General features: G+C 47.8%; 1 protein-coding gene across 1 annotated transcript in view; it reads right to left on the bottom strand.

Moving 5' to 3' along the window:
- Nucleotides 1-4,380: 4,380 nt before the first annotated feature.
- Nucleotides 4,381-24,149, bottom strand: part of AHNAK (AHNAK nucleoprotein) — a 92,611-nt gene continuing 72,842 nt past the window's right edge. The window contains exon 6 of the mRNA XM_027532590.1: nt 4,381-4,699. Coding sequence (XP_027388391.1) covers nt 4,692-4,699 — 8 coding nt within the window. The 3' untranslated portion in view covers nt 4,381-4,691. The remainder of the gene's footprint in view (nt 4,700-24,149) is intronic.

The raw sequence follows: 24,149 nt of genomic DNA, 5'->3' as shown, positions 1-24,149 counted from the left end.
TTTCCAGACCAGGTATCGAACCCCTGCCCCCAGCATTGGGAGTGTGGAATCTTAATTACTGGACCACCAGAGAAATCTCAGTTAGATTTATTCTTAAAGGAAGCTGAAGAGGAGTAGTTATGACTAAACATGGCCATCGTTGCAGAATCAACATTGCAGAATCATTGCAACACTGCAGAATCCAAGGACTTGCCCTTGCCGTGTCAATATATAGCCTAAACTGATGGATCTGTAGGAAAGCTGCAGTTTTACACCCTCAACACGTGAGCGGATTGAAGTTAGCCTGGCAGGAAAATCTATAAATGATTCATGCGGCAGGAAGAGGAACCAAAACCAACCCTCATCAACTTTATCAAGATGATATGGGTAAAATAATGTCTAGTTTATGGCTAATGCAAGCAAGCTGCTTGCAGATGCCAGGGGTTTTGTGGGTAGTCATTCACCATAGGGTGGTTGTTGTTCAGAGTGGCTTCAGATAAATGATAAAGAAGACATCAATTGATGATGAAAGGGCCACACAAACAATGCCTTCTGCAGCGTGTAATTAGGGAGCGTTCCTCCCCAGGCACTTACGGAACACACCAGCGGGCACGTGGAAACAATGTGAGAATGAATCATTGAGAGTTAACCACCCAACATATTTCCATGAGCAAACCCAAATTATGAACCTTTAGTATATGCGGAAATAAATCTGAAGATAGATTCAGCTAAGCATGCACAGTTGCTAGCATCAGAATGGATCAACCAGGGCCTTGAAACTCAGACTTGTCCCCCATCAAAGGAATGGATTCCAAGCCCATGACAAGAACCTAGTTAAGTCCTACAATAGCTGAAGCTGTATGTCTGCAGCACCCAAGCATCCTGAGTGTCTTCGAGGGATTCAGCTCAAAGTGTCCTTTAGAATTCCCTCTTCCGACACTGGTGACACATGTGGATACTCTGTCAGCCCTAGCACAGGTAGGAAATGCTGTCGGTCAGGGGCTCCCAGGGAGAGAGCCTGGGCCCTCTTCTCATCTCATGGGTAGTGAGGAGATGAGGACCGACCTCAGGGCACTGGGGCCAGAAGAAGGATCTCCTGACCTCTGACTTTATGCATCCATAGGTCTCTGAGTCCACCGCTTTCTCAATTTACCTTGAATGTGCCCCCTTCTCTCTACTCGGATCCCAGTACCACACCTTCGCTGTCTGCGGCCTGGGATATTGCAAATAACCTCTGAACTAGTCTCCTATGGCTGCTGTAATAAACTACCACAAACTTAATGTGTTTTTTTTGTTTTTTTTTTTTTTTTAATCCTCAAACGTATTATCTTACAGATCTGGAGGTCAGAAATTCAAAATTATTTCACTGGACTAAAACCCAAAGTGTTGGCAGGCTGTGCTCCTTCCGGAGACTCCCAGGGAAGAGTGTGTTTCCTTCCTTTTTCAGTTTCTAGAGGCCACCTTCATTCCTTGGCTTGCGGCCCCTGCTTCTATCTTCAAAGTCAGCGGTGCAGGCTCCACTCTCCCTCTGGCCTCCTCCTCTGCCTCCCTCTTCCATGTGGATGGACCCTTGTGACTGCTCTGGGCCCAGCCGGGTAATCCAGTGTGATCGCTTCATCTCAGCATCAGCTGATTAGCAACCTTAATTCCATTTGCCACCCTCCTTTCTCTTTGTCATGTAACCTAATGTATTCACAGCTTCTGTGGATGAGATCATGGCCATTTTGGGAGACCGTTATCCTACCTCCTAAATGGCCTCTAAGATGTCAATCTCATCCCTGTCCACAATATACTTCCCACGATTGCTAAAAATCAAAGAGTCATCTTCAATGCTTTTGATGACAATCCTTCTCTGCTAACAGTCCCCTACAGGATAAAGTTCAGACTCCTCGATAGCCTGGGAGGCCCTCCTGGGAGCCTGACCCTGCCCGAGCTCTGGACTCAAATCCTGCTGCTTCCCCCACCTACACCGGGTGTACAGCAGTGGACAAGGCTTGGAAATAAGCTGCCCTCCAGGTTAGGTTGGTCCATTCATAGACAATGAATGCAGTGAGCCATCTCTGGGGAATGAATTAAGAGATGGTCTCTAACTAGGAGGAAAGAATGCAGCTACACCCGACACTCCACCAGGGTGATGAGAGAGTCATCTGGGGTGTGGGACTCGAATGTGGGTGTCGTGTAGGACATGGAACTCCAACCAGATGTCCTGGGCCAAAGAGAAGGAAATGGATTGCATCGAGAGGGAGGCACGGGGGTCCTGAGTGGAGAGAAAGAGCGGTGGAAGAACGCTTAGCGGTTCTAACTGCACTCGCCTCCGGACCTTCCTGACGCTCATCTGCAGGAGACGGCGTGCCTTTCGGTTAACTAGCCTCTGATTGATGAACCTGCTAACATGCTTTTTTTTTTTTGGCTGCCCATAGGCTACTCTAGTTGCTGCACACAGGCTTCTCTAGTCGTGGTGAATGGGCTCTCTAGACAAAATCTCGTATTTTCAGGGTGGTACGCCTATAGTTTGCATGGGCTATCTAGTTGCCCTGCAGCACGTGGGATCCTAGTTGCCCCACCAGGGATTGAACTTGCATCCCCTGTATTGGAAGGCGGATTCTTAACCACTGGACCACCAGGGAAGTCCCTCCACCAAAGTGCTTCTGGTTGCAGCTCTCAGTCTGGACGCTGTGTGCAGCCGCCCCTGGGAAATGCAACTCTTATACTGTGTCCCTCAGGCAGGTCCTGAGGCTACAGAGCCACGAGGTATACCCGGGCAGGGCTGTCTAAGGGTAACCAGAACCCACTTCTCATCAGTCCCCAACCCAGGGGCATGGGGCAGAAGGGAGAGCAAAGGGCCCATGTCCTAATGCTTCCAGCCCAGGACAGACCATCTTCCTGGTGGCAGACCTCCTTCCTCGGGTGACACTTTCTGCATTACCACGCAGCACACATTAATATTGAAACAGGCAACAAACCCATGCTACTCCCACCTCCCCAGACTCTAGTCTCCCCTTTCCAAAAAGTCACCTGAAGACCCAAGCTCCGTCCTCCGTGCCCTATGCAACGTCTGGGACATAGCTATATATATAATATATATTTTTAAAAATTCATTATTTTATCTAAAATGCAAATTTAAACAGGCATCTTGCATTGGTCTTATGGGAAAACCCAAACAAACTTTTTGACCAACATAATAGTGTTATTTGCGAAATCTGGCAACTTTAAGATTCCTTCAAGGCTCAGCTCCTGGGATTTCCCTGGTGGTCCTGTGGTTAAGAATCCACCTTCCAATGCAGGGGATTTGGGTTTGAACTCTGGTCAAAGAACTAAGATCCCACACGCTGAAGGACAGCTAAGCCCATGTGCCTTAACTACAGAGCCCACAGGTTCTAGAACCCATAAACCAAAACTAAGACCTGATGTGGTCAAAACACAATACAATAAATAAATTAAACTTTAAAGAAAAAATACATCTTTGTAAAAAAAAGCAAAACAAAACTCAGCTCCTGGACTCTTCCTCTAGTGGATAAGTTAAGACCAGTGCGGAAACTAAGACTGTAGATTAAGTACATTACAGGAATGGAGAGCCTTTTTATTCCCCCTCTCTTCTTCCCGGTGGGAGCACATTGATGACCAAATGGTGCCAGGGAGGTAACCCTGACTCCCAAAGTCAGGGCCATCACTCTCTGGCCAACCTATTGGAGGAAGGCAAGCACTTTGTGGGCAGGAAGTTCTAACCAAAGTCATCAACACATTCCCCAAAATCAGAAACTCACTCTTCCTTTCTTCTTTCTTGTCTCTCATAAAGATGAGATTGGCCAATGAAACTGGATTCTCTGAACCCACAAACCCATCTGAAATGTATTCACTTCACGATTGATAAATTTCAAGACCTGACTATTCTGCAATTGCATTGACGTTGAAGATGTTAAGTATTAACCCAAAACCAAAAAAAAATTATCTTTTGATATCTACACTGTAGACAACAATCTCAGACTGTACCCCAGTGACCCTAAACTTTGAAAAATTCTTTGCCTAAAGAAATGTATTGAATGATGTGTTGAAAATATTGATTTGTGTGTGTGTGTAGACTAATAAAGAAACTCCGGGAGATGGGGAAGGACAGGGAAGCCTGGTGTGCTGCAGTCCATGGAGTCACAAAGAGTCGGACATGACGGAGCAACTGAACAACAAAAATGAAGAAAAAGTGGGGAGAGGAGAAGGGAAGAAAGATGGAGAAAGAAAGGAGAGGAAGGAGAGAAGGAGTTGATGGTCTGTGTCTTCATCACTTGGGGGCAGAAGTCAGATACTGACTCTCAAAAATAGTGTCAGACAGTTGCTGCCTGTCATCAACATGCCCAGTAACTTTAACAACGCCCGGGAAGGGAGTAGTGAAAAGGCTGACTCAGCATAGATGCTCGATAGGATGTTTATTGAGTAAATAAGTGAGGAACCATCACCTAAGCCCTGTCACCAAAGCCCACTCTGGTTACAAACCCGCTCCCCTGGGAAGTGACGAATGCACCGGGAGCAGCTGGCACTCAGCAGTCCTGCCTCTAGAACCGGCTGGGGCGCTAACAGCCACCTCGTGGAAGGTGTTCCTTTAACTGCAGTGTTTGTTTCCTTTGGCACAGCGATATGTAATTTCCCATTTTTAGAACAATGCTCCAAAGAACCGTCACAAAAACAACCTTCGGAGGGGGCGGGTTTCTTCCTGGCCTCGGCTACAGCCCTGTAAAACAATAGCAAAGCGATTTTTATTCAAAACATGGTTTGCATCTCCCCCACGAAATCAGGAGGGCTTTCTAGTTAACTGTGCACAGGCTGAAGACAAAAAATGTTCCCCCCCACCCCTTGGAAGAGCATCCTAACAAATGCTTGCCTTTGGGAGGGGTCAGTTTGGAAGTGATTCCACAGTGGAATCTGTTTTGGTCTTGACACGCCTCCCTCTGTGGGTTCCCATGTGGCAGGGGGAGAAAGGAAGCCCGGAGAAAGGCAGGGTCTGTCCTTCGGGTGCCCCGAGCAAGTCTGAGGCCAGAGAGGACAGTGTGTTCTTGAGAACGTGCCAACAGCAGGCCGGAGGTGGTGAGGAACTGGGGCGGGGTGAGATGCGCGACCTCTGGTCTTAGCCATTAAGGAGCCTCTCATCATCCTCTCCAAACCGACTTTCTTCCTGCTTCCTACACGCCAGAGAGGAGCTCCCAGACTTGAGTCCTCTCTCCCCCTTTGCCATCTACCTGCACCCTCCTTCCGTCCCACCCCCTCCACTCATCTCTACCTGTGGCCGAGCTGATTTCACCTCCCATGTGGGTCTGCACACCCCACCTTCCTCCTACACCCACCCTGCTCAAGAATGTTCCACGACATCAGTTCCTCTAGAAAATGTCCGGCCTTCTTGGTGGACCGGTCTTCCTTTCCAACTTGATCTTCCACTATCTCAACATAAATCTTAGGCACTCACCCAAATGGTGGGCTCACTCTCCCCCAGTCCCACCTCCTCTAGGCACCCCCTCCTTCTCCCTCCCCTGACTTAGAATGACCTCGGTTCTCTCTCTAGGTGCAAATCCTACCCGTTTTTGAAGGTCCACACAAATAATACCATCCTGCTGATCAATCTGGTTGAAAATAACCTCCATCCCCTCTCCCTCACTGAAGCACTATGATTCTGCCCCCTTCTCTCTGTATCTCCGCTTTGTGAAGAAATCATTAGCATAACTTTTTCCCCCACCCAAACATGTGTTGAATGGTTTAGTGGAGTAAAGCCTTTTTAAGAAGGTTGAGGGACTTCCCTGGCAGTCCTGTGGTTAAGATTCCATACTTCCAATGTAGGGGTCCAGATTCAATCCCAGGTTGGGAGAACTAAGATCCCACATGCTGTGCATCCTGGCCAAAAAATTAAAATAATAACGGTGTTGGAGGGAATCATTAAAAGGGAATCAGTAAAGGGAAAACTCTGACATTTCTACACCACCCTCTTCTGAGCGCTTGCTGTGGGGCTGACACTGAGCTGAGCACTTCCTATGTAGGACCTCGTTCTACCCTCTCAATGAGACGACAAGGTAAGTACCGCAGTCCCTTGTGTACGGACAAGGAAACAAGGGCTTTGAGAAATTTCCCGAGAGCCTCACAGTTTAAGGGGAGCACAGCTGGAGTTCAGGCTTGGCTCACAACACGGATTGCTATGGCCAATAATCAGTACTTCATTCTCAGAGAATTTACAACACAGAACAGTTAGGGTGAACTGGCAGGGTAGGAAACCATGAGTTCTTTCTTCTTCCGATTGGAACAAATTCATGGAAAGGATGCATAAAAGGGATTTTAAAAAGAAGAAAAAGAGATTTGAGTTCCTGGAATATCAGGATACATGCCGAAGTTCTCTATGTGCTGTGCTGTGCTAAGTCGCTTCAGTCATGTCCAACTCTTCCCTATGGACTGTAGCCCTCCTGTTCCTCTGTCCATGGGACTCTCCAGGCAAGAATACTGGAGTGGGTTGCCATGCCCTCCTCCAGAGGATCTTCTCGAACCAGGGATGGAACCTGCATCTCTTGCATTGGCAGATGGGTTCTTTACCACCAGTGCCGCCTGGAAAGCCCTGAAATTCTTTGTAAGATATGGTATCTAAGGACTTCCCTGGTGGTCCAGCAGTTAAGATTCCGTGATTCCGATACAGTGGGTATGGGTTTGATCCCTGGGCAGCGGCAAGAGTTCTGATTGTGGAGTTCAAGTCCTGACCCCTGCACCTACCAGCTGGGAGTCTCACACAAGCTAATGAACCTCTCTAAGCCTCAGTTTCCTCATCTATAAAATGAGCATAGTTACCTGGCCAAAGGGGACTTTGGGTGGATGAAGTGAAATAATCTATATGAAGCTCCTGGTACATATAAGGTGTTTAATACATTATTATTACTGTTATTACTTCCCTTAGACATGAGACTCTGCATTCCTTTTCATTTTTTTTAAACCAAAGCATCACATGTAAAAAGTACATAAAATGCATTCATCTACTAAATCATCTACTTTTATATGCTTGATAATCATCTACATTTATATGCACATATATACCCACCACCCCAGTCCGTATACAAACGATTTCTGTCTCCCTCCAAAGTTCCCTCGTGTACCTTCTCATTCCATATACCCACCAAACACAACCATCATCAGACTCATCATAGTTTCTCTTTGCTTCTCCCTGAACTTCAGACGTCTAGCCAAAGCTATGGTTTTTCCAATAGTCATGTATGGATGTGGGGTTGGACTATAAAGAAAGTTGACTGCCAAAGAATTGATGCTTTTGAACTGTGGTGTTGGAGAAGATTCTTGAGAGTCCCTTAGACTGCAAGGAGATCCAACCAGTCAGTCCTAAAGGAAATCAGTCCTGAATATTCATTGGAAGGACTGACGCTAAAGCTGAAACTCCACTTTAAAAAGACTTTACTTTGGCCACTTGATGTGAAGAACTGACTCATTGGAAAAGACCCTGATGCTGGGAAAGATTGAAGGCGAGAGGAGAAGGGGACGACAGAGGGTGAAATGGTTGGATGGCATCACTGACTCGATGGACATGAGTTTGGGCAAGCTCTGGGAGTTGGTGATGGACAGGGAGGCCTGGCGTGCTGCAGTCCATGGGGTCGCAAAGGGCTAGACATGACTAATCGACTGAACTGAACTGCACTGAACTTCGGATGAATGCAGACAACGTGCAATCTGTCAAGGTTGCGTGTGTGGCACTCCATCGTATGAATCAGTACCATCGTACCACAATCAGTGTTTCCAGTCTTCATTGACGGGATTGGGCAGTAGCTCCTTTGAATACTCTGTACATAATTTTTGGTCAGCCCAAGCACTGGAGATATATATATATACCTGTGAGAGGAATTACTGGATTCGAGAGTAGGCAGAGCTTTAAGTGTGCTAGAATCTGTCACTGTTCCACGAGGCTTTCCTATGTCTATGTCGCCCACAGCGATGCACCGTAGTGTCAGTGGCTCCATGTCTTTAATGGCACCTGGCGTTCACTCTTATTTTAGTATTTCTGGTGGCTGTGTAGAGGTATCTCTTTGTGGTTTTAATTTGCATTTTGCTGATGAGTAATGATATTGAGCCCCTTTTCATACTTTATTTGGCCATCTGTACATGCTCTTCTGTGAGTGTCTGCAAGGCTTTTGCTCGGCTTTTACTGGGTTGTTTGCCTTTTTCTTATTGATTTATAGTGGTTCTTCATTGACTCTGGAAATGATATATGTACAGATATATATATTGCAGCTATCTTCGTCCAAAACTGAGACTTTCCACTTCATGTTTTTAAAGTTGCCTTTTACGAATTTACTTTTTTACTTGAAGTTGATTTACTGTGTTATGTTAGTTTCAGATGTACAGCAAAGTGATTCAGATTTTTTTTTCATATACTTTTCCATTATAGGTTTTATGAAATATTGAGTATAGTTCCCAGTAGGTCTTTGTTGGTTACCTATTTGATACATAGCAATGTATATCTGTCAATCCCAAGCTCCTAATTTATCGCTCCTTCCCTTTCCCCTTTGGTAACTAAAAGTGTGTTTTCCACGTCTGTGAGTCTATTTCCATTTGGTAAATAAGTCCACTTGTATCATTTTTTTAGATTCCACATATAAGTGATAACATATATTCACATTTCTTTGCCTAATTTGCCTCACTTAGCTTGATAATCTCTAGGTCATCCACGAAGCTGCAAATGGCATTATTTCATTCTTTTTTATGGCTCAGTAATATTCCATTGTGTGTATATATCACATCTTCTTTAGCCATTCATCTGTCAATAGGCACTTAGGTTTCTCCCATGCCTTGGCTATTATGAATAAGACTGCTATGAATATTGGGGCTGCACGTATCTTTTTTAATTAGAGTTTTCCTCTTTTCATGTTTTTAACAGTGCTTTTGATGACGAGCCCTGGCGGCTCAGAGGGTAAAGTGCCTGCCTGAAACACAGGAGACCTGGGTTCGATCCCTGGCTCTGGAAGATCCCCTGGAGAAGGAAATGGCAACCCATTTTAGTACTCTTGCCTGGAAAATCACATGGACGGAGGAACCCGGTAGGCTACAGTCCATGGGGGTCAAAAAGAGTCGGACCTGACTGAGTGACTTCACTTCCACTTTGATGAAGAGAAGCTTTTAATTTTGATAAAGTCCAATTTATCTATTTTTCTTCTATGGTTAAGAAGTGCTTTTTGGTGTTCTCTTTTAGAAATGTTTGCCCACCTCCATAGTCATGAAGACACTCTGTATTAATTTCTTTTAATAATCTCATGTTCGTGGTATCTTCCTGTCAAGTTGGAGATTGATTGTTAATTCAATGAGGAGCAAAGTTCTCACAGGAAACATTAATGAAGCATGACGGGCTCACATGATAATGCTCAGGCGGTAATGACTGCCTAGGTCTTAGGACCATCCAGCCTGCTCTTTGGCGGCATCAACAGGCACCCTTGCTGACTGGCTGCACCACTGAGATTTCACTGGAGGAGCCCCTAAGAGAGGAGCAGCATCTTTTAGAGTGAATCACGGAGGAGAAGATGGCAGTCCCCCTCAGCGTGGGCCCAGCAACTCACACTCACACCCCCCACGGTGATCACCTTGCAAGCACATCCTTCTCTTCCCCTCTAAAAACCTTTCCCCATGCATTTCCTTTGCTCCCTAAAATTTCCCTTTCATTATCATTTGTCTAGCCATTTATCAGCTGGGGGCATTTGTTATACGTTTGTCTTTTAAATCATTTCTTCCCTTCTGTCTCTCCATCCCTAAAAGCATCATTTCTCAACCTCAGTCCTGTTTTCACTGTGGACCCAATACTCCTGTGCTGGTGGGTGGGGGTCTCTACACTGGAGGATGCAGGACTCTCCCTGCTTCTCTTTTTCCTACCTTTCTTCTCCCTGTCAATCAAGAAACCCACAGGAAAAGTGAGGGGGTGGCTGGGAGGTGAATCATAGCTTTTTCAAGCTCACACGGGCCTCAGATATGATCTAGTGCAACCCCCGCTTTTACAGATGAGGAAACGGATCTGAGTGGGGGAGGGGAGGATGCATCAGAGACGAATAAGGGAATAAGGGGTGGGTTGGGGGAGGGGAAGGCAAGTGCCAGGCCACAGAGGAAATCAAAATTCCAGGGCCTGAAGCAGAATTTCCAGTCCCACCAGGGAACCTGGAATTGCCTCCCACAGCTCTTTTCTCTCTCCAAGCCACGAGCCCCATTCCAGAAACAACCCAGTACTAGTCAGATGGAGGTACAGAACCAGAACCAACAAGCCCCCAGCATGGGGTCAGGAGTGCTGGTCCCTGGCAGCCCATGCCAGCGCTTCCAGTGGACACAGATGACCACAATATCAGCGAGGGTGTTTCATGATGACTAATGCTATAAGTCATATATATATGACTAATCTTAGCTTAATCCTATAATTATGAGGGAACTGAAGGTCAGGCCACCTGGCCACACCTGTCCCAGTGGAGAAGTTACAGAGCAAGAGATCCATGAGAGCAGGAGGGAGCCCTGAGACCGTGTCAGTCCTGGCCTGTCTCCAGGCAGGCAGATGGCTTGGGAGAGCCCTCGGTCAGAATCTCCCAAGTCACACGGTAGGTGTTAACACCTGTTGAGTGCTTACTATGCCCTGGACACTGTTCTAAACAGCCTGTGAATACATGAATTCAGTCCCTCCTCCCCAAGCCTCTGAAGGAGACACTGTCATTCTCCCATGTTGGAGATGCTGATACGGATCCCAGGGAAACCTTGGTCAAGCATCGGGGTGCTCTCCGGGAGCATCTTTATGGGGTCACAAGGCAATACAAATCACCCCCCTCCTACTGTAGCCCATGTCAACCTCACCCCCTTACACAAGTGTGGAGGCACTCTGGTGTGTAAACGCCTATCCCTGTATGTATATACCTATCCCTATAGGTATATAATGGAATACTACTCGGCCATACAAAAGAATGCAATAATGCCATTTGTGCAACATGGACGGACCTAGAGATTGTCATCATACTAAGTGAAGTAAGTCAGAGAAAGACAAATATCATAGGATATCCCTTATATGTGGAATTTTAAATGCAATAGAAACAAGCTTATTTACAAAATAGGAACAGACTCACAGGCATAGGAGAAAAACAAACTTACGGTTACCAAAGGGGGCAGAGAGTAGGGAAGGAATAAATTAGGAGTTTGGGATTAGCAGATACAAACTACCATATACAAAATAGATAAACAACAAAGTCTTACTATATAGCATGGAACTATATTCAGTACCATATAATAAATCATAATGGAAAAGAATATGAAAAAGAATATATATTTATATGTATAACTGATCACTTTGCTTTACACCAGAAACTAACACAATATTGCGAATCAACTATACTTCAATTTAAATTTTTTTAAACAAAAATAAAGGGAGTTCCCTGTTGGTCTGGTGGTTAGGATTCTGCACTTTCACTACTGAGGGCCCAGATTAAATCCCTGGATGGGGAACTGAGATCCCAAAAGACGAGTGTCATGGCCAAAATTAATAAATAGTAAATCAAATGTAAATTTAAATAAATAATCTTTTTTAAAAAGCCTAGGCCAAGAACCTACACAAAGCCCTGGATGGCGCTCAAGACTTTAGTGGTACATGATGAACATTTTTACTTTAGCAGTTATGAATTAGTTTCAGTGCTTACTAGAAAACGTCCAGGTTTCATTTATGGTAGTGATATAGAGATTTTTTTGTAATTAAATATAAGTTTTAAATTTATTTTCTTAATTAATTTATTTACTTCACAGCTGCTCTCGGTCTTTGTTGCTGCTCCTAGGCTTCTCATTACCATGACTTCTCTTGTTGCTGAGCACCAGCTCTGGAGCACAGGCTCAGAGCTGTGGCGCCCCGGCTTAATTGCTCCACGGCATGTGGGATCTTCCTGGACCAGGGATCAAACCAACGTCCCTTGCATTGCAAGGCAGGTTCTTATTCGTGTCCAGACTCTTTTGTGACATCATGGACTGTAGCCCGCCAGGCTCCTCTGTTCACGGGATTCTCTAGGCAAGAACACTGGAGTGGATTGCCATTTCCTTCTCCAGGGGATCTTCCCCACCTAGGGATGGAACCCAGCATCTCCTGGGTTTCCTGCATTGGCAGGCGGATTCTTTACCACTGTGCCACCTGGGAAGCCCTAAATGTAAGGTTTTTTAAATAAACCTACTTAAAGACAGCTATCAAACAAATAGCAGGTGATGGCATGTGGATGTGACAGAAATTCTGATGAGGGACTTACGTGTGGGCAAGGCTGCTCTGGTCTCGTCTCGTCTTGAGAAGAGCTGACCCCTGCCGGAGCCCCTTGAAGACCTGGGCTGTCCCCTCACACCTCTTATTCCCCACTGCCATCCTCAGAACCTCTTTCTCAACAGCCTTGAAGATCAGAGTCAAATAGCTCTCCGCCGTCTCTGCCCCTTTCCACATGTGGGTCACTATTTTAGGATTTTCTCTGTTTTCTGGTGATGAAAGAGTAACCCAGCAAGGCTGATAAATATACTCAAATCCACAAGTAAGAGGCCAAGTGTGATGACAGAAAGGAATGAGGAAACCCCACCCCATTTTCTTTGGACCTGGTCCTGGGCGTTCTGCCCCCAGCTGGACTTCTGAGGCTGGGGCCATGCCAGCCCCAGGGGGTCCTCCACTGAGGGTCTCTCCCCAGCACTGTTCTGTGAGCTGGACAATGTGCCCAAGGACCCTGCCCTCTCCCCCCTCTTCCTGGGGACATGGTGGCATGGAGCAGCCTTGTGGCTCCTGTCTCAAGAGCCTACAGGAAGTCCCGTGGATTCGACAGCCCTCTCTGCTCAGCCAGCTTCCAATGGTACTGCTTTCCTGGTGGGACACGAAGGACTGTCCTTCCTGGGCAAATAGGGAATGTTTTCAGAGAACACTCATAAGTGAGATCAGGAGGACTCACTCCAAGCCCCAGGGATATAATGACAAATAACAGGAGGGAATTTGAACCAGCCACCAAACCCCACCATCCCCAGGGATTTCTCAAGATGGGAATCAGATGTCATTGGCCTACAAGTGTCTGGCTGGCTCCTGGGCACCACCTCCCCCAGAGCTGGGCGGATGCCCAGCCGAGGAAGCCTGAGCCTCTCAGGGCATTGTTCTCTCGCAGAAGAGGATCTCGAAAGCAGAAGGAAATTAGAAACAACCATACGATGAATACCAGATTCTCCTCTCTCCCTGCTTCGGCTGCCAGGAGATTAAGCAGCGGGGCTGGCTGACAGCTCACCCCACCCAGCAGCTGCGGGCCCTCCAGGACACCACTCCATGGGAAGGGCTGGTCCCCCAGGCCTTGCTGTTCCCTGCTGCTGTCCACGGTGTCCATTTTCCTTCTCCACTGAGATGCTGGTGGTTCCTCGAGGGCACATCTGGAGCTTCCTTCCCACAAGGCATAACAGCGACAAGCTCCGGGCACCCTGTGTTTTTTGACTGAGTGACTGATTCCCTCTGGGCACCCGTCTAAGCACTTCCCAGGTATAAACTCATTGACTCTCCCCATAGCCACCCTGTAGGGGAGAAATTATCATGAGCCCCCTCTAAGAGATGATGAAGTGGGGTCCAGGCAACCCAGCCAACGGGGCGGGACTGATCCAATGTGGCAGCTTTGACAGGATCAGACCATCTTGCCCCTCACTTCTCACCAATGTCAGCCTCCCCCAGCGACTCCATGAGATGTGTATGAAGCCCAAAGTCCTACCCCAGGTGCTGGATAAGGAGGATGATCCCTGAACCGATGTATTCCCTTCAGAACCCACAACCCAGAGACAGCACGGGCTGGGGATGGACACGAAGGAGTTTTTGAGGAGGTGTCAATCTTACCAACTCAGCATCCGCACACTCCTGCTAAGAACTTTTCCTTAAAAATGCATTTTTGTTCCTGTTGGGGCTAATATTCATTTTAACATAATGTTGTGTTATATGCCGCCTACATAAGCAGACACGAGCCTCCAATGTTGTGGAATACTGAGCTCATGCCTCTAGTCAAACTGCTGTTTGCTTTCTGCTGCAGCCATAGCTACGATCGGAATAAACAGAGGAGAGAGGTTTGGCTCCCAGTCCTACGAGCTGGGCGCTGTGCCACCATTCCCCCAAACAAAGGGGAAAGATGCCAGGAGTGACGGACCAGGGCTAATGGGGAAGAAAAACGCTCTTCTATTCCAGGGGCTACTGAGCAGGGTCACAACTCCCCAGAGAGGGGTGTGGAGGGGGCAGGGAGCCATTCCCTTAACCCCTGTGAGGAGCCAGCAAGTTCTCTAACTGTGGGCAGCGGAGGGAAGAGCCGGGCGCCATGACCCACAGCCCTGCATATGATGTCAGACTTGGAAACTGCCAGCGAATCCCAGCTTGTCTGTGATGGGCCTGGACCTGGATCCCAAGGCCTCTCTGTCCAGCCCAGGGCTCTCGCTGTCCACCCTGCTGGCCACTGGCTTCAGGATCTGACAGCCCCGTGCTGTGTGTGCAGTGACCTCCGCCCTCGGGATCATACTGTGAGGTAGCCATGCCTCTGACCATGTCCTGGGCTGCTGCATCCATCTGAACAAGAAAACCCGAGGATAAGCTTTGTTCTTGGACTCTCCAGTGTACGATCACACAAGTGTGATCTGTTTCTTTAGAGTCTGGTATGTTGCTGTTTTTCAGTTGCTAAGTCTAGTCCGATTCTTTGCAACCCCATGGACTCCAGGCTCCTCTGTCCTTCACTGTCTCCCGGACTTTGCTCAAATTCCAAGTCCATTGAGTCAGTGATGTTATCTAACCATGTTATCTAACCATCTTATTCTCTCTGGCTCCCTTCTCCTTTTGCCTTTAATCTTTCCCAGCATCAGGGTCTTTTCCAATGAATCAACTCTTTGCATGAAGTGGCCAAAGTATTGGAGCTTCAGCATCAGTCCTTCCAATGGATATTCAGGCTTGATTTCCTTTAGGATTGACTGGCATGATCTCCTTGCCAGTCCAGGGAGATCTCTCGAGAGTCTATTATATCAAATGTTAAGACAAATGTTGATGTAAAGATCAGGGTTACGGATTCAATTTCTAAATAAGCCCGTGGTCATGTCAAGGGAAATAAGGAAATTTCATCCCCCCCGGGGGTCTTCACCATCCTGCCCACCTCCAGTCTCAGAAGGCATCTGAGTCTTTCCAGAAAAACCTCCCCTGTGTTCCAGTAACAGCCAGCACCTCTTGTGCAGTGATCTCACCCCCAGGTTTCTTTCAGGGCACAGGAATCAACTGCAATCTTGCTTCAAAATCCTCACCCTCTCTCTCCTGCTGGCTTCTTCTGCTCTGCCTATACACACCTTCAAGTATGCCTCGAATGAAAAACCAGGCCTCCTGTGTCTGCCTCCTGTGCCCAGAGAGGCCCCATCTCTCCTCTTACCTTGAACTCCAAACTTCCCGGTAGCCCACTTTCATCTCTTGAACTTCCCCCCAGGATTCCTAAGGCCCCTGCCGTGTACAACCCAGCCTGGCTACTCAATGGAAACTGCCTCTCAAGAGTCACAAAAAGTCTAGAAGCATTGAAACTCACAGCCACTCTCTCAACACCCATTCCATTTGACTTCCTTTTGGCAATGAACCCAACAGAAAAGGACCCAAGGAAGAAAAGATTCTTCCTTGCAAGAGGTACATAGGGCAAGCACTGCTCTTTGCCTATTCAAAGCCATTTCCCTTCTCCTTAGCTGGCAGAATCCCAACTTGGGTCAAACACAGGAAGGAGATTCTTTTATTTCAGCTTCCAGTCCAACAGCAACATAGGTCCTTTCTGACCAGTGGGACATAGGTGGAGATCAGCTGGGGTCTTCTGGGGACAGCCCCCCACCACCACCCACCCCCACAAATAAGACGGAGACATGAGGACAAGACTGCTGTTTCCTGCTCTGCCCAGGCGGCTGTGTTTCCTGTCTTTGAACTTAGCCGTGTGAGAATGCGATTCCTGAAGCTGAGGGAAAGTCAAGAGGACCTCGGTGACACTGACCAGAGATCTGCTACTGACCATCTTAACCATGAGAAAAAATAATCCCTCTTACTCAGAGACACAGAAACAAACTATGGCTACCAAAGGGGAAAGGGGGTGGGTGGAGGGATTAAAAGACGCTTACTCCTTGGAAGGAAAGTTATGACCAACCTAGAGAACATATTAAAAGGCAGAGACATGACTTTGCCAACAAAGGTCCATCTAGTCAAGGCTATGGTTTTTCCAGTGGTCATGTATGGATGTGAGAGTTAGACTATAAAGAAAGCTAAGTGCCAAAGAATTGATGCTTTTGAACTGTGGTGTTGGAGAAGACTCTTGAGAGTCCCTTGGACTGCAAGGAGATCCAACCAGTCCATCCTAAAGGAGATCAGTCCTGGGTGTTCATTGGAAGGACTGATGCTGAAGCTGAAACTCCAGTACTTTGGCCGCCTAATGCAAAGAGCTGACTCATTTGAAAAGACCCTGATGCTGGGAAAGATTGAGGGCAGGAGGAGAAGGGGACAACAGAGGATGAGATGGTTGGATGGCATCACCGACTCAATGGACATGGGTTTGTGTAAACTCCGGGAGTTGGTAATGGACAGGGAGGCCTAGCGTGCTGTGGTTCATGGGGTCTCAAAGAGTCAGACACGACTGAGCAACTGAAATAGAACTGGAAATGGAGGGATAAATTAGGAAGCTGGGATTAACATATACACACTACTGTGTATAAAAGAGATAAGCAACAAGGACCTACTGTATAATTCAGGGAACTTTACTTAATATGATGTAATAACCTATAAGGGAAAAGAATCTGAAAAAGAGTATATACATATATATTCTGAATCTTTGTGCTATATACCTGAAACTTACACAATACTGTAAATTAACTGTACTTCAATTTTTAAAACTAAAAATAAATCCCTCTTGTCTACATCATCACTGGACAGATTTGCTGTTAGCTGTAGCCAAAAGGGTCCCCTACCAATGCTAAAGCTGAAACTCCAGTACTTTGGCCACCTCATGCAAAGAGTTGACTCAGTGGAAAAGACTCTGACGCTGGGAGGGATTGGGGGCAGAAGGAGAAGGGGACGACAGAGGATGAGATGGCTGGATGGCATCACTGACTCGATGGACATGAATTTGAGTGAACTCCGGGAGTTGGTGATGGACAGGGAGGCCTGGTGTGCTGCGATTCATGGGGTCGCAAAGAGTTGGACACGACTGAACGACTGAACTGAACTGAACTGAATCAATGTGTCATGCCTCTCCTCTTGCTGACTCCACCCTCCTATCCCTCATTCTCAAGTCTCCTGGACAGCCCCTCCACCACCCCCTTGAAAATCAGTGTTCTCCTGGCCCTCTGTGTTCCCTGCGTGCATACCCCTATCAGTCACCTGTTCATCAATTCAGCAAATACCTTTTGGCACCTTCTCTGTGCCAGGTTTCCCTCACAGACTTGACACTCAGGTGGGGAGACAAAAAATAAACAAGATGAGTCAATAAGAATGCCAAGTTGTGATCAGTGAGTGCTCTGAGTGAAATGACTAGCTAAAGAGGATGTTGAGAAGGCTGTGGAGTCTCCTTGGGTCTTGGACAGTGATCAAAGAGGCAACATTTACGCTGAAGTGTGAAGAATGAGAAGAAGCTGGCCATTCCAGACAGTGGCATGGAGGATGAACCCAAAGAAGGAAAGATTTGGCATGTTACGGGGATCCCAAGGAAGCCAGTGAGGCCAAAGAGAAGTGAGTGATGGGAGGCAGGAAGTCAGATGAAGATTACGGGATAGACACTTGTTAAGTCACAGGATGGTGGTGGTTGTCACGTTAGGTGCGGTAAGAGGTCATCGGGCAAGAGGATTAGCAATCAAATTTCTGTTCCTAAAAGGTCATTGTGGCTGGAATTCGGAGCCAGAGTGGAAGTGAGAACCCCACGTGGACTTAGAAGTCTCCTGGGTGAGAGGCGGTGGTGGCTTGGCCAGGAGGGTGGCAATAGAGGTGGAGAGAAGAGGTGTATTTACTTCGCGATGTGGTCCCAAGGTGCACATTATGGGACTTGCTGATGAGTGAGATGCAAGAGAGGAGGAAGAGGGAGACATGGAGGCTAGCACTCACATGCTCCACCTTGAACACACGGGAGAAGAGTGCCATTTACTGAGACGGAGAAGCAGGTTCGGAAAGGAGGGAGGAAGCCATTCTTGGAGCTCCATTTTGGAAATGCTGAGTTTGAAATGCCTTAGAGACCTCCAAGTGAAGAGGGCAAGGTTAGGGCTCAAGGAATTGAGAATTTGGAGATGAACGGCCTACACAGGGTCTTTAAAGCCACGAGAATGAATGAGATCCACTGAGTGAAGCATAGTAAGAATAGAATTGTTGTTCAGTCACTACGTTGTATCTGACTCTTTTGCGACCCCATGAACCTGGAGATCCCATGGACTGCCAGGTTCCTCTGTTCTTGGGATTTCCCTGGCAAGAATACTGGAGTGGGTTGCCATTTTCATCTCCAGGGGATCTTCCCGATCCAGGGATTGAACCCACATCTCCTTAACTACTGAGCCACCAGTGAAGCTCCAAGAACACAATAGGGCCATTCAAGTTAGAACTATCATTTCCTTTTCACTTCGTCTCTCTTCTGTTCATGTGTTAGACTTACCTTATCAGTTCTAAACTCAGAACACGTCTTAAAGCTGTCCTCTCTCCCTTCCCATGGCTGGGGTCCTTCCAGCTCTCACTTGTCTCCCCTGGAGACTTTCAACCATTTCCTGGCCTCTGATCCCTCCAGTTCATCCTTCATTTTGCCACCTGTGGAGTCTGCCTCTGCTCAGCAGGAGCAAAAACAAAACCAGCAAGTCCAGGAGGTGGCCTCAGAGAAGCTGTCATGGAACACTTCCAGGAGGGAACAGGGTCACCCAGACCTGAGCTGGAGAGGCAGAGCAACAGAGAGAGAGAACCATGTGCCCAGGTCAGTAACCACGGCAACCAGGGAAGGAATGGCAGATGCTAGCTGAGCACCCTATTAAAAGTCCATCTCTGGCCAGGGTTGGCTTTATTAGCCCAGTTCCCTTGCACCAACCCATGTGGTTTCAAACTTAAAGGTACCGCCCAACAGCCAGCATGCCAGGGGCCCTCTCTAAAGCAGATATCAGCAACAATAACAAAAATAGCAATGACTAATGTTTATTGAGCACTTAACCATGTGCCAGGCCCTGTGCCAAGTGCTTCACATATAGTCCCTCATTTCATAAAACAACCCTATCTGCAAGGCAACTTATCACAGATGCAGACTCTGAGGTTCAGGGAGGTTGAGAAGCGGTCACAGCCAGGGCTTAGGTGTTGGATAGATATGGGTTTGTCCCGGCTGCATGATGGGGCTTTGTGAACTCTGCAAAGTGGGATTAAGTGAGCTAGCTAATTCACATTAGGCATTTGGCTCATGCCTATCACAAAGGAAGTGCCTAATACTGATTTTGTGATTGCTATTGTTTTGATGATGCTGAAAACAAAAGTCAGCTGGTGTCATTTCCCTATATGAAAACCTCCAGTGGCTCCCACTTCCCAAAGATAAGGACACCCGGGTCTCCCCAAAGATAAGGATGCCCGTGTCTCACCGGCTGGCTCCCCCACGCAAAACATCTTTCGGCCATGCCCTGCCACTCACGCTTCCCAAAGGCACCTCTGAGCCTCCGCTCCCACTGGTTCTGTGCCCAGAGCACCCTCCTTGCCCTTTCCACCAGGGAGGAGGCGGGAAGTTGTCAAAAGAGAGATCCCCAGCTTTCAGCTTATTGGACCCACAGTCTGGGACGTCTCTCTCATACTTGCATCCCAGGCACCTAGCATAGCATCAGTTACTCAGGAGTGCAGACAGATGTAAATATCAAGAGCTCATCACCTTTTTAAAAAGGATTTGGTGAGGAGCTCAGTTCAAGATTCCAGGAGGAGCCAGCATCTCGGGCCAGCCCTCCCAGCTGCGGTCAGTGCCATCGCCTCCAAGTGCCAAGAATAGCTCTCAACTTAATTCTCCTCCAACAAAACTTCAGAACCATCCTGGGAGCAAGATTTCTAAACTAAAGGAAACCAACAACTGAAGGTCTTGAGGGAACACAAGCCCAGGAAACAATGTATGGGCAGAGAAAGGCTGTCCCCCAACCCAATGTCGCTCCCACACCACCCCACCCCACCCCCCACAGCCCAGCTTTCACCTCCAGAAACGCACCTCACGTCCACCCCAGGTTCTTGCTCAGCCAGAAACCTGGCAGAAGAGCTGCTAGTGATCGCCTGGAAGGTTTCCTCATTAACAAGCCTTTCTAGAAGACCAGAAGCCTTTTGTTGTTGTTCAGTCACTCAGTCATGTCCAACTCTTTGCTACCCTATGCACTGCAGCACGCCAGGCTTCCCTGTCCATCACCATCTCCCGGAGCTTGCTCAAACTCATGTCTATTGAGTCGGTGATGCCATCCAACCATCTCATCCTCTGTCGTCCCCTTCTCCTCCTGCCCTCAATCTTCCCCAGTGTCAGAGTCTTTTCCAATGAGTTGGCTCTTTACATCAGGTGGCCAAAGTATTGGAGCTTCAGCTTCAGCATTAGTCCTTCCAATGAATTTCCAGGGCTTATTTCCTTTGGGATTGACTGGTTGGATCTCCTTGCAGTCCAAAGGACTCTCAAGAGTCTTCTCCAACATCACAGTTTGAAAGCATCAGTTCTTCAGCGCTCTGCCTTCTTTATGGTCCAACTCTCACATCCATACATGGGACTACTGGAAAAACCATAGCTTTGACTATACAGACCTTTGTTGGAAAAGTAATGTCTCCACATTTTAATATGCTGTCTAGGTTTGTCATAGCTTTTCTTCCAAGGAGCAAGCATCTTTTATTTTCATGGCAGAAGCCTTTAGTCTCAAAAAAATATGTGTTAATCTTATAGGTTGGATAGCATGGGGAACCTTAGTTTCCCAACTAGGGATCAAACCCATGCCCACTGCAGTGGGAGCATGGAGTCTTTACCACTGGACTGCCAGGGAAGTCCTGCAATTCATATATTCTTAAGGAGCCTGCAGATGGACTGCTGGTGGCTCAGATGGTAAAGAATCTGCCTGCAATGCAGAAGACCCAAGTTTGATCCCTGGCTCAGGAAGATCCCCTGGAGAAGGAAATGGCTACCCACTCCAGTATTCTTGCCTGGAGAATCCCACGGACTGAGGAGCCTGGCGGGCTACAGTCCATAGGGTCACAAAGAGTCAGACACGACTGAGCAGGCACGGGCAGATCACACACCCCACTTCGATGAGAGTAACAACAATAACAGATAGTATCTATTAAGCCCTGCCTGCATGCCCAGTATTTCACATTTATAATCCCATCTTATCTGTACAACAGCACTGCCATGAACACTGCTTTATTGTCCCCATTTTTAGCCAGGGGGAAACTGAGGCTAGAGAACAGCTTGTAAGTGGCAGCAGGGGAGAAGGAGCTGGGACTGGATGCAGGCAGCCTCTCTCAGGAGCCAGAGGTCCTACCCACTACGCTGCCTGTTCCTCTGCACTGCCTGCAGAGGGGGCTCTGATTCCATGAGTCCATGGTTTGGGGGTCTGTTGATTCCTATAGTTTCTTATTAGCTGCTATTATCTGGGGGAGTCATTGGAAAAGACCCTGAAGCTGGGAAAGAGTGAAGGCAGGAGGAGAAGGGGACACAGAGGATGAGATGGTTAGATGGCGTCACCGACTCAATGGACATGAGTTTGAGCAAGCTCTGGGAGTTGGTGATGGACAGAGGAGCCGGGCGGGCTACAGTCCATGGGGTCACAAAGAGTCAGACACGACTGAGTGCCTGAACTGAACTGAACTGGGGAAGGTAGGAAGGAATTGTCAGAACAGTCCCCTTTCATTAGAGCCTCGTTAGAGCCATCACAGTGCCTGCCATGTTTTTCTCTTGAAGACCTGGCTAGTCAATAGCAGAACCAGGATGTGAACACAGGACTTGAACTTGGCATTGCACCACTGCCTTCCATGAAGGTTACAGCCTGGTGTCCACAGGAGGTTTCAGCTCACCCAAAGGAGTGGGGACTGGAGGAGCCTGGAAGTGGGAGGTGTAGTTTGAATTCTAGGTCTGGATGTAGGCACTCTGATCCCAGAACACATCTCAGCAAGAGGATTGTGTCTAAACACACTGCCACAGGCACAGTCGGAAGCTTCAAGTTAACTCTGAGGCTACCAAAGGGTTTGGAAGGAATGCCATCTTCCACCGCCCGCCGGCACCCTCAGAATGATCACAAACAAAGAAGCTATCAAAAACCAAACCATCATGAAATCTAGAAAGATGGTACCAATGAACCTATTTGCAGGGCAACAATGGAGACACAGACGTAGAGAACAGACTTATGGACACGGGGAGTGGGGCAGGGAGGAAGGAGAGGGTGGGATATACGGAGAGAGTAACACGGAAACATTCATTACCATATGCAAAATAGACAGCCAATGGGAATTTGCTGTACGACTCAGGGAACTCAGACGGGGGCTCTGGAGAGGGGTGGGATGGGGAGGGACGTGGGAGTGATGTTCAAGAGGGAGTGGACATGGGTGTACCTGTGGCTGATTCATGTCGCTGTTTGGCAGAAACTAACACAAAACTACAAAGCACTTACCCTTCAATTAAAACTTTAAAAAAAAAATTGAAATAACAACAAGAGATGTGAAGAAGGAGCTGCCTTTGCCACTTGATCCTTTGGCGGTAGGGAACAAGGGAGCATCCCCAAGCCCAGGGAGTATGTGAGCTCCTTACTGGCCACTCAGTCTCCAGGTCCTCCTCCATCATCCTTATCACTGAGGGCCCTTGAAGACCCTAGAGCATCACTTCACCTTAGAATAAGGCTGAGCTCGTAAGCAACAGCAGTGACAGCTGCCCACTAAGAATGAGGACGGAGCTACATCCTCACGTTCCCAGGGGCTGGAAAGTCAGAGCTGCAATGGGCCTTAGCAATGGTTCCCCTCAGCCCCCTCACCTACCCTCCCTGCTGGCCCCTTGCAAAAAAATGTAAAGTCAGCCCTCAGAATGAACAAAGCCAAGCTTTGTTAAGCACGGAATGACTTCGGAGGTGGGTGGAGGGAAAAAATTGGCTGGTACTTGTGTTACTCACTTTACAGCTCTGATTTCTCTCCCCTGCCTATCAGAGGCAAAGGGTCCCCTTCCTGGTTCCTCCTGTCTGTGTCATAAGTTCCGTGCAGGCAGGAGCCAGCTCTGCCTCCTTTCGTTGCCCCAAGCCTAGCATGCGTCTCTCCAGGTGTGGTACCTGCACCAGACCCACCTGGGGGCCTGATGACATCGAATTCCCGGCCCCCACTCCAGATCTACTGACTCAGACCCTCCAGGGTGGGGCGCAGAAATCTGTGTGTATCCAGCACTCCCCTGATTCTGAGGTTCACTGTCTTGCTGGTTCCTTTATGTAACTGCGGCCCATCCCACTGAGGAAGTAGGCCAGGCCCTGATGGGGACCATCAGGCTGGGAACCAACCAACCAGGTGTGGACTAAGGGGTTTCCTGGGACGGGGGACTCCCAGGGCTAAAGCCGGAAGAGTCCGGGACAAGCCAGGATGGTTGGTTATCCTAGCTCCTCTCAAAACTCCACACGAGGGACTTTCCTGGTGGTCCAGTTAAGATTTCACCCTCCAATGCAAGAGGTGCAGGTTCGATCCCTAGTCCAGGAACTAAGACCCCACATGTCTTGAGGCCAAAAAAAGCATACAAACTGTAATAAATTCAGTAAAGACTGTAAAAATGGTCCACATCAAAAGGAAAATGTCAAAATAAAAATAAAGACTCTGCCCTTCCACTGCATGGGGCATGGGTTCAGTCCCTGGTCAGGGAACTAAGATCCAAGTGCTGTGTGGCACCAACCTAAATAAATAAATAAAAGATTAAAAAAAAAAACAAACCCAAAACAAAACATACAAGGACAAAAAGCAGGAGTGCCCAAGCTCACAAGTGAGGGATTATCTCCAAATTGCTCATACTTGAAGTTGGAATGGTGTTGAGAGGTACTCAGAGTTGAATGTGGGCATTGATGATGTGATGGGATTTCACAACACTTCAAAGGACAAAAGGAAGTCAGACCAAGAGGAACTGACTCGGGGGCTCTGGAAAAGGGTCCATCTTCCCTAGGCTGTCCCCTCCCCAAAACCTACTGTTGCCACCCTGTGC

The sequence above is a fragment of the Bos indicus x Bos taurus genome, chromosome 29, assembly GCF_003369695.1.
Source record: "Bos indicus x Bos taurus breed Angus x Brahman F1 hybrid chromosome 29, Bos_hybrid_MaternalHap_v2.0, whole genome shotgun sequence".
Classification (NCBI taxonomy): Eukaryota; Metazoa; Chordata; class Mammalia; order Artiodactyla; family Bovidae; genus Bos; species Bos indicus x Bos taurus.
The sequence above is the reverse complement of the archived record's forward strand: the minus strand, read 5'-3'. Positions and strand labels throughout refer to the sequence as shown.